Below are 10,929 nucleotides of genomic sequence, written 5' to 3' on the forward strand. Positions count from 1 at the left end.
GGCATCTTCTGGCTCAGAGCCGAGGAGCGCACCACCAGCATCATCGCCACCCACGGCTTCCCAGCGTGGAGGAAAAAGTGCCTGTGATCAGACCCAGGAGGAGATCTAGCTGCGTGTCCTTAGGGGAGACTTCGGCCAGCTACTATGGCAGCTGCAAAATGTTCAGGAGACCCTCGTTGCCTTGCATTTCCAGAGAGCAGGTAGGTTTCTCCGAAACTGCAGGGAGAAACTTTCTGAGGAATGAGCGCCGCTCGCTTTTCCTAACCGCTGTGTATGTCTGTGCTGGATGTCTGCTGTCAAACTCCCGTTAGAGGAATGGGGGAAAATGTTAGTCCGTTAGCGGGTTTCTCAGCTCGGTTCTGCAGAATCGGTATAATCCTTTATGTCTCTCCAGAAGCTGAACCTTAATAATGTGTTTGCTGTGGGACGGAAGGCTTGCTCGCTTTTCATACGGTCTTAAATATTAAGAAGTAGTTTTTATTGATTAAAACACACCCCCAAACCAAACATCTTCAGCTATTGCCTACCTTGTTATTTTGATTGTTTCTTTTCCAAAGCCCACCGCCTCCTCCACTTCTGCCAGACTTTTTACAAGAGAAAGAAACCATAGCTTTCTAGCTGCTCGGCACTTCTGGTTCTTCCCGCTTTCTACCGACAAAATGATTGCCAAGTGCTAAAGAAATACGAGGTTTTGAGGGGTATTATTTATCAAATGTCGGCGTTGTTTGAGTGGCAGCTGTCCTTCTGCCTTGCAGATTACGGTCTCTTGTTTCCCTCTCTCCCTCTCGCCCTCTCTTCCTCGCTCCACGTAAGTTAGCATTAGGTTTGGGTTGATGGGATTTAAGAAACTTCTTTTTACTGAAGAGAGAGCTGTTCAGTAGAGTCTGGAGGGATGCCCGAAGCGCTCAGTTTTCTTGAATGGAACTCTGTTGGTTTCTACCTCCCGGAAAACTTTTCAATGAGTCTTGTTTTGTGTAGCGCAAACCCCGTGGGGGTGGGTTTGTTTTTATTTGGGAACTTGCACGTGAACTGCAGGAACGCCGAGTTGTGTTGCCGGTGGAACTGGCCCGAAGCTGCTGCAAGCGGATTATCAGCCCGTTATAGGAGGGAGAATAAGGGGAGCGTATTTGATAAGCGTGCGAGTGAACAGTTTCTGGGAAGTGATTGTTGCTGCAGAATCCCTAATCTGCTACTGTTGTGGCTGAAATTCATGCATGCTAAATGAAAGTTTCTAATTTTTCTTTGACGTGTACTCTTGTGATGGACTGTGAAATAGGTCTGAGGAAATACGAGGTGAATCTGAAACGGTGGAGTAGGTTTTGAGCATTTTTCGCCCTGTGTTTGCACAATAGAATAATACAGGGGTAATTTTTTTTGCATAAAAGGTTACAATGGAAGTATGCTGTAAGAGGCTTCAGATGTAACTCATTCAATAAGTTTCAAATTATCTAATGCATACTGTGAAAGAAACATTAAAATATTGTACTAGCAGTTAAGATATGTAGGCAATATTGTATAATAATTTACTTTCTCTGTTCCCTTCCGGATAGTAAATGCTCTCTTTTTTTCTGCCACATTTGTCTGCAGTACAAAAACCTCGGAAAATGTGGCTTCATTAGCCTTTCTAGATGATAGAAGATACTTGTTCTAATGCAAGTTACTAAATGCTTCCTTTGATATTCGGCTCACTTCCTAAAGGCATGCGCATATTTCAAGTTAAGGCATTTATTATTCTTTAAGTAACATAATAAATGTCAACCATAACTAAATACGTAGAATTTATTGGCAGTACTTAAATCATACGTGTTCATAATAAAATGTAACTGTTTGGTAGACTTCCAGAATTTGGTATCTTTGTTATCACTAGAAGTGAACAGAAACAACAGAGAGGTCTGAAGTTTGTTATTTTCCTAATAGTCTATTATGCTTTACAATAAATATTTGTGCTTTATTAAGCACAGTTTAAATGGGATTCATAGATACATGTTCTGTGCAGTATTTTATGTGTGATTTTACAAGGATAACACAGGTTAAATCCTCTGATCTCCTGACTGGCTTGGAGAGAGATCAGACATTGCAGAGCTGATAAAACATGAACTGCGGGGGCTGCGGGGGTGGGGGGGGGGGGGGAGGGCGGGGAGAAGTATGCCCATAATGTGTGACTTTATTTGAATAAACACTACAAGGTTTTTATATTGCTTCCTTGAAACACAAGGAAGCTGTGCACTTAATGCTTTTCAGAGAGCATTTATTATGTGAATTTTCTTTAAGAACTGATCGCATGTTTTGCAGATCTTTATAAAATATTACAATAATTCTTTTCCAATATTAATATTTTAAGAGTGAGTTTAATGAGCATTGTTAGGAAGATCAGTGGAGTACAAGGAATGTGCTGCAGGTATACTACGACAGGAATACTTTGATGAATGAGAACTAAGTTGCTAATGTGCTTCTGTTAGATGTATTTTGTATGACTGTTATGAACCTCTTGTATATAGAGGTTTGTATGAACGTCTGCAAGCAGGGGCACATAAGAATAAAAAAGGCAGATGTATCGAATCATAGAATACCAGGTTGGAAGGGACCTCGAGGATCATCTGGTAGAACCTTTCTTGGCAAAAGCACGGTCTAGACGAGATGGCCCAGCACCCTGTCCACCTGAATCTTAAAAGGGTCCAATGTTGGGGAATCCACTGCTTCCCCAGGGAGATTATTCCAATGGATGATCGTTCTCACTGTGAAAAATTTTCCTCTTGTGGAGATTTTAGTTAGTCTGTGAGGAAAATAGGTAATGCTAGTATTGACCTTAAGATTTCAGTTACTTGTTGATTTGAAGTTACGCCCAACTCTCTGGCTAGTTAAATACACCAAAAAATAATTATATTGAGTTGACCATTTTTTTCACTAATAAGCTCAAGCAAACAATTCTAAGGGGTCTGTGTGCATGGAGAGCGTGCGGGGGAACAGGTACGTGCCAGCAGTAGCATGTGCACACTGGAATTGGGTGGAGCTATCACTGGTTTCTGGGGTAGAAGTGGAAAGAGGCCCTGTGCACGCGATCCTGTAAATGCTTTCTAATTTGAGCAATCCTGACGACAAATATTTAAATTATTGCTTTCTGTACTTGAACAGGTATGGCAACTATAATGCTGGAAGGTTGATAAAATTGGATTACCTTTATTCTTACCTTTTATATGAGTATCCATGCTTATTTTAGCCACCAAAATCTACAACTTCATGATGTGGGTGGCTTTCCTGCAGTACCTATGGCTAGCGATGTAGTTTGAGGTGGGAGGAAAATCTTGAATTTTTTTTTTAAATCTTTAAATTTTTATGTGAGTATATTTAAATGCCATTATCAAAATGTATAAATACACATAGCAGGAAGCAATATGACTAAAATTAAGGCCAAAAATTATGCAAATGCAATGTCTTTTCTGTATTATTTCTATGTTAACTCTTCTCCAGCATATATGATTTTAGCAGTAAGCAGGCTTTTTGCATTCTTACTTCAGTATTCATCTTGGACCTAGAGAGGAATAGCTTATTAGAGGTATGACTGCAGTATTGATTGCTGTTACAATTTTGTGTAGGTGATGTTTTGATTGCATGTATTAATCAGATGCTAATCTCTTATCTGTACCTAGCGCTACAGGTATCAAAGGGTTTATCTTCATTGACTGTTGCATATTTAGTGCTTAATTATTTTTTTTTTTTGCATGAAAACCAAATCAGAATTGGGAATCTAAAAGGTGATTGTCAGTATTGCAAATCTTTTAAACGCTCCATGTCCTGAAGAATATTGTAGTAAACCATTTTTTTTCTTTAACATGCTGGTGAACATGTATGTGAAAGCAAGTAACTATATGTAGGAACTCGTACACAGGAGCTTCTTGGAATCCAGAAAGAGTATGCGATTTCTAAAATTCATATTTTTCCTTGAATAAAGAATAGGCCTTCCTAATTAAATATACAGGATATGTGTCCAAAACAGTCTGCAAACAGAGCTGATACTTTTCCTAGTTACCTGACTAGGTTCAGCCACGTAGGAAGGCTGGGATATTTCATGGATAAAGACTGCTTTCATGTTGCGCTGTTAATTACAGGAAGAACTGTCTTGTGGTTAGGTTGTTGGATTGACTGCCACCTCTCCCCAGTTTCTGTTCCAAGCTATCTCATACCTTTGATGCATTTCCTTAGGAAGATCAGGACTTGATTTCAAGAGTCTGAAATATTTATGTAACTTGAAATTAATGCAGTTCCTTATTTGCTTAGACAATTTATATATGTGTCTCTTATCTATTTGTGAAACAAATTATACTTTGTCCTTAAGTACTCAGGGTATAAACTTTCTAGTGCAGAAGCTGCCTGCTAATGTGCATTTTACAGTGTCTTAAAATTGTTAAATTCAGATATGCTTGCAGCCTAGAAACATGTGAGCCTTTACCTGTCAATTGCAGCCGGTAACATAAAATGTAACTCTTCTTGCTATGTATCTAATGAACTAGCTCTTTGAAATTTTAAGTTTTCCCCTAATGATTGCAATGACTGTTACCACAAGTGTATCTGCATGTCAAGATTTGTTTCTGTTGGTAACAGAATCTTTATATCTCTTTGGTTTTTATTGTTTGTCTTATGGGGAAAATCAAGGTAGAAATGTGGGTGTGTTGAGCTGTGAATGAAATCAATTTCAATGGGATGTGACTGAGTGTGGGGAATATACCAAAAGAAGGATTACATGGTGAAAGCAACAGTCTTGGAAAACTGTTTTTGCAACCATATTTTGGATGAGTAGGATTATATTGTTTCTGTCTGGTTCTCTCTGACCTTGACAAAATGTTTTGTGCTAGATGAAATGTGAAAACTCTTGGTAACTGTTGCATCCTTTTTTTTTTTTTTTTTTTTTTCCCCCCCTTCCTTTCTTTTTTTCATCCTGAAGTTATATTCTTGAGAATTATACCGCAAAGAAAGGATGATTTGAGCATGGTCTGCCCACAGAGACCTTTAGAGAGGTCAGAGTTTAAGATGGTATCCTCTGGCAAAGCAATCACCAGGACCATACAGTGGTTCACAGAGAATGACGAAGAATGCCATTAGGGAGTCTGAGTGCAGTTAAGAACACTGTTAGCTAAGTTTACCTTGGGCTGGTTTTTAGATATCCAAGACTTGATGGCAGTTTGTGTTCTGGACAGAAAAAGTATGCTAAAAGCAGGGAAACATGTCTATAAGTAGTCAGTGTAGCAAAGGGGGTTGGACTGTTTCTGCAGGCACGGTTTCTCAGAAGGAAAATGTAAAAGGAGAAAGGAAGGAGATTGAAGATGACTGCTGTGGAAATGCTGGAGAAATTTGGAGGAAGGTGAGGGGTGGTGTATTACAGGTGTCACTAGAACGCCGGGATAAAAGAAATGTAGGAATCCGGGAGAGAAGCTTCCAAGAGCTGTGTGATTGATGGTGTCAGAGAAAACTAAGAGGATAAATTCGGATAAAGTACTAATTTTCAGCTTTGACTACGAAGACATTTTAACCTTATGAAAGAAAATTATAGAGATGAGGAACAATAGGTTCCCAGGAGAGTATCTAGAATGGCAGAGAGGACAGCCTCCATGCTGCAGTTCAAGAACAGTATATTCTGTGAGGTTAAATATGAAAGGGAAGAGAATTACAAGGAGTCGGGTATATTCTCCTGAGGAGAAAACTCGTCTTTTGACACAGTGTATGTGTGTACATGTAATATGCCTGGCAGTATCATCCTAATAGTTGAACTTGACTGATTGAACTGATTGAATACTATGGCCTTAGAAGTTTCAAAGATACCAAATTGCAGCAAGTTTTATAAAAAAAGGGGAGTGGGAAGGGAAGAGACCCTATGGAATATGCCCCAACACAGAGTAAGTCTGTAGTGTGAGCTGAACTCCCACATGAGAATCCACATGAGTGTCTCATGTTGTGAGTGAATACAAGAAGGGGGGAGAGGGGCAAGAATTCTGTTAAAGCCTGGGCCTTATTTGACATTTGATAGGAAAGTTTTATATTTCTAAAAAAGCTTTTTCCCTTCTGTTTTGGTTTTCTGATACCTAAAAATGAAAACTTTGTGCAGCCTTACCGTCATTCAGACAAATCTCAGAACAAAGCCAACTGTAACTACCTGGTCTGGTGTTCAGAAACCAGTTGCTGAAGATGGAAGAGAGTAAATCTTGTGCTTTTGTGCAAAGGGCAGGGAAACTGGGAGATGTAGTATGTTCTTATTGGTGATGCAAAAACTTGTGGAGGAATACAGATGAAAAGCTTCTGACTGCCAAATGAGGAGGGAGGGCAGACAACAGGAGGCTACAGCCATAGACTGTTTTGTTGGAATCTCACCCATTTTTCCAGGATAAAACTATGTGGAGAGGGAGCTAAAAGAATAGTTTAAGATGAGAGTGAAAGGAAACGTCGAATTTCAACATGACTTTTTCAGTGGGTGAAAACAATGCTTAGCAAGATGGAGTGAAACAACAGAATAAATTTTAATGGAAAAAAAAATAATGGGACTTTTCTGCAACTCAATAGCAGAACGAAAATTTAAGGTAAAAGTGAGGACTTGGATTAGTCAGGGCAGACTGTGTAATAAGTTAGTGAAGCATAAAAAGGATCAATAACTTTTAAGGATCCAGTGGACGTAAAAGAGTACTAGAGCCTTCCAAACAGACAGGAACCACGGGTGCTAATAAATTAGAGTTCACAGGGTAACAAGTAAACTGACAGATTTGGGAAGGGGAAGTGTGACAGAAACAGATCAGAGTTCTGTCCTTAAGGAAGACCAGTTAAGTGAGTGGTCTTATTGGTGAGTGTGACAAAAATGAAGTGTTCTAGGAACTGGAGATGGCATAACAACGGGTGACTGCTGAGATAGAATTATAGTTTCTGGAGGAGTTTTATATTTGAAAATGGATCATACAGCTTTGGGAAAGGCCGTAATTCATACAAATACAGGCAGCTGGTGACCAGGAGTAAGTTTTGAGGGGTTGGGTCATCCCTACTTTTTCATAGCTTTTGTATGTAGCGTGTTCCTGTAAAACAAGTGCAAATTTACTGGGAGAGGGACAGAATAGGGCATGGATATCCAAGCATTTTTTTTATATCCCTCTATTTGTCTGATAGTTCAATATGAAAACCAGTGCTGCTACACAGAATGTTCATGACTACCAGTGCTAACCTCTCTTTGTATAGGAGGTGTGGAAAAGCTTTCCAGTTAAATGACAGATTAAATGGTAATCCTGACAAATTTTGCTACCCAGTACAGAGTTGCCAGCCTTCATGTTCCTTCATGCAAACCCAAATACTTTCACTAAGTTAGAGGCATATTTGGAGCAAATGTTCCATTTTGTTAATTTGATAAATAAGAGTTTGTTTTATGGAATGTTAAAATGATCTTATGTAATTTACTATTTTTAAGCTATTCAGGATACCATAGAAAATGTACAATGTGAAGCTGTATTTGGGTGCTTTGAATTCGGTTTGAGATATCTTCCTTCCTTTATGAGGAACATTTCAAGCTTTTTGGTATGAATTAGTAATACTGGTCTGTTGGTTTAGCTATATCCATGCTGGTAATAGTAATTGAGACATATACATGAGGTTTAATTTGGGCTGAGTACTTACAGTTTGTCCAAAACAGCCAGGGCTGCCCCCCTGCCGCCCCAGAGCAACTTGTACCACTGTTAGATGGTGATACAGCAAGCCTGTGTCACACCTGCCTGTTTATATTGATCGTCAGTACAGCGTTATCAGAGAAGTTAATGATATAGAATAAACTATTTTGAAAGTGTGTGAAACTTGGGGTTTACAGAGGGAAGTTTTATCAGTTTTACTGAAATATCAGCTTAACTATGACTCCCTGCATAGGCACTATGGTATTTAAGAGCGTCTCTTAATCTTCACTATTGGCTCAGGTTGCATTTTATTTTTTACTAGATTAAACCCTTCTAACAGGATAGGAGCTAAACTAAAGGCTAAAAAAGGCATTCTTATACCAGGCTAACTGCATCTTAAGCATGATTTTTGTTTCAATGTGACCTAAAATTAAAGGCCTGTATTTACATTTAGAGTCTTTTTATTTTTCTTAGGGTCAGTTTAGTATTACAGATTCAATCATAACTTATTTTCTGTGGGGTTTTTAATTATTTTTTTTCCTCCTAAGCACTGTTGTGTGATACCTGTTTGCCAATTTAGGAATGTAGTTTTGTTCCTTCTGTCTGATGGATTCTCTTAAAGGAATTCTAAAATTGTGGGTACTCTAAGTTACTAATATAGGATAAGTAGTGCATTTTTTTTAAAGCATGGGGTATCAGTGAGTTTTTCTAGTACTTTTGGCTCTCCAGAACAGTTTCTGTCCTTTCACACAAATTGCTGATACACCTACTGTTTTTCAGCATTTTATGACTGATAAACACTAATCCTCAGATATTTCATTATCTTTTGTGTGAGAGATGTATGGTGGCCAAGGAACCTTACCAGGTGTATGAATTACAGAAGTGGGTGGCCTCTTAGCTGGGCTTGTAACTTTGGAAGGGATAGGTATGAACAGACTTCTCGTGAGCTTTCTCTGAGATAAGAATTGATCTCTCTGTTTATAGGGCATCATTAGTAGTTAATAAAAGTCACTCTCATGCCTGTAGCTTAATGATGCTAACTTTAAAAACAAAGGAACGTATTTGAGAGAAATCTTACGTGGTTATTGTCTTGATTAACATTCACGCTGGCCTTCGTTTCATTTGCTTGGCCATCTCGACAGTGTAATGTGTAAATGTACTCAGAGGCTCTTTGATACTCACTTTTGTAATTCCATAGTGTCCTATGCATTCTCAGTCCATTAGAATTTTCCTAATTACATACTATGAATTTAAATTTCAGTTAAACTGCATTTTTGTAGATACAAGCCATTGATGTCTTATGTGTGGGTAGTAGGGGCGGGAAATCTGTGCTGAAATCTGAAGGTGTGATTAGCAGACTGAAAAAGTTTAGATCCTGCTGTGCCTGTGAAATGCCATCTGCTCTGGCACTGCCCTGAAGGAATTGGCTCAGACCGGGAGAAGTAAAAGCACACTAGCACAGTTTTCCTCTTGACTAGCCGGATCTGTGAGAAGCAGGCTTTATTTTGCTCAGGGAAAAATGAATGTTGATCTGGGTTATACTGTTTCCATTGAGACTGCCCATACAAAAGTGCACTGAAACACAGATGTACCTGCTGTGTATTGCTGCTTATCAACTGAGGTAAATAAACACATACGTGCATGATGACAGGCTTGGTTCTTCCTAACATGTTAGTATAGGATAGAGCAGTGTATTTCATATCTTAACTAGAAAACACAAACAAGCTTGTGTTGTCCACCCTCTATGTGTCCTCTTTCTGTCCTTGTTTCAACTAACTGCATTTTCAGGGCAGCATAGTATCCATTCAGGGATCACTGGGGCATGCTTACAAAGTGAATTTCAAATGAAACTTGCAGTGAGAGAATTTCAATTGATTATGCACACAGATGTTTAACTAAGCATCTTCTAGTCTCTCTTTTTTTTTTTTTTAATAGTAAAAAAAGATTACCATGATGAAAATAACAACTTTGTACTGTTATGGTGAAGCACAGTTGAGAGTACTTTGATTACAGGTATCTGTTAACTTATTTTTATGTAGTTATAGAAGAGCATTGCTTAGAATCTGTATCAGAGTTTCTTGCTACTTTTTATTCACCATAGCAGCATGTTTCCATGCCATGGTAATATTGAAAAATCTGATTTTTTCTTTCTATTTGGAGTTTCTAGTTGAACAGGTTTGATTAAGAAAGAAGAGTTTGGAACAGCTTTTGTGTTAATGACCAGTCTATTTTGTCATTGCTTTTAATTAATTTATTTTTCATAACAGGCATCCTGTTTGTTAGATGCCAAAGAATATTTAAAGAAGCTTGAAAATAATAGGTTTGCCAGTGATTTTCTATGATGTCAAGATGGAAATAAGAAAATGAGAGTAGATGAGCAGAGGCAGATGCTGGCTGTTGCTTTTAAGGGTGGCCTGTTTTCAAACCCTCTGAGACAATGACCGTCATATCGGAGACATCTGCAGAATGTTCTGAAGAAAATAGTCTGTGTGTTAAGAATAACATTTTTTTATGAAGAGTAAAAATCAAAACTGATTGGAAGACCCTAAGCTTCAAACAATCTTGTTAAAATGGAGTAAAACTCTGTGCTTGTGTATGAAATTCATGTAACCCATTATTAAGATTGTTAAGGATAAAATTTCAGAACAAATTAATTTAGAAGCTGATGTTATATCTGTAAATATGAAATTGGTATCTTATTCAGGGAAGTATCTTACAACTTTAGAAAACATTCAAACTGTGTTTCACATAATAAAGAGATGTCATTTCAAGATTAACTGCAAAAGTCAATACAGCTTTAATAATGGACCTATAAAGGTATATAGTTAGTCTTATGTAATTTTTCTTTTATGAGACTAATTGATGTTATAATGTCATTGCTAAAGGTTCCTAAATCTCCTATACTTGCCTTAACGCTTATTCTAGTAGGAAGCTCCCTAGAGTCAGCAGAGCACTTGAGCTTTCAAGTGGAAAAGAACATGTGTTTTACAGTGTGTAAGGATTGAGGTTATAGTCCTTACTTGTTTAAAAATTCACAGGGTTTAATGTAATTTATAACTTTAGCTCTCTAGTAGCAAGTGTTAACAATCTCCAATGAATACATTCTTAAAGCTATGTTCCTTTCACCTGTCTGGTGATGGACAGGATTGGTGTGCCTTTAGAAGGAACATCTTTATTTTTAATTATTTGGGCCTTGAAAGTACAGGAAAAATAATTTCCTAGGAAATTAATGTTCAATAGTAAATTGTCTTCTTGTTTGTCTTGTCTTTTTTGAAATGCTGTTTTTCTTTCTCTTTCC

The 10,929-nt window shown here is 38.0% G+C and overlaps 2 protein-coding genes across 5 annotated transcripts in view; one reads left to right on the forward strand and one right to left on the reverse strand.

The window, feature by feature from the left end:
* PSMA1 (proteasome 20S subunit alpha 1) overlaps positions 1–2,087 on the reverse strand; it is a 36,744-nt gene extending 34,657 nt beyond the window's left edge. The window contains 1 exon segment of the mRNA XM_009635418.2: positions 528–2,087. Within this exon segment, the coding sequence (XP_009633713.2) occupies positions 528–608 (81 nt within the window). The 5' untranslated portion in view covers positions 609–2,087.
* PDE3B (phosphodiesterase 3B) overlaps positions 67–10,929 on the forward strand; it is a 102,300-nt gene continuing 91,437 nt past the window's right edge. For 3 of the 4 annotated variants that reach the window (XM_035891017.1, XM_035891015.1, XM_035891016.1), the window contains exon 1: positions 67–200. In XM_035891017.1, the coding sequence (XP_035746910.1) occupies positions 159–200 (42 nt within the window). In that variant the 5' untranslated portion in view covers positions 67–158. The remainder of the gene's footprint in view (positions 201–10,929) is intronic. The other variant, XM_035891018.1, reaches the window with a different exon arrangement.

This window comes from Egretta garzetta, unplaced genomic scaffold (genome assembly GCF_000687185.1).
Source record: "Egretta garzetta isolate BGI_Z169 unplaced genomic scaffold, ASM68718v1 scaffold133, whole genome shotgun sequence".
Classification (NCBI taxonomy): domain Eukaryota; kingdom Metazoa; phylum Chordata; class Aves; order Pelecaniformes; family Ardeidae; genus Egretta; species Egretta garzetta.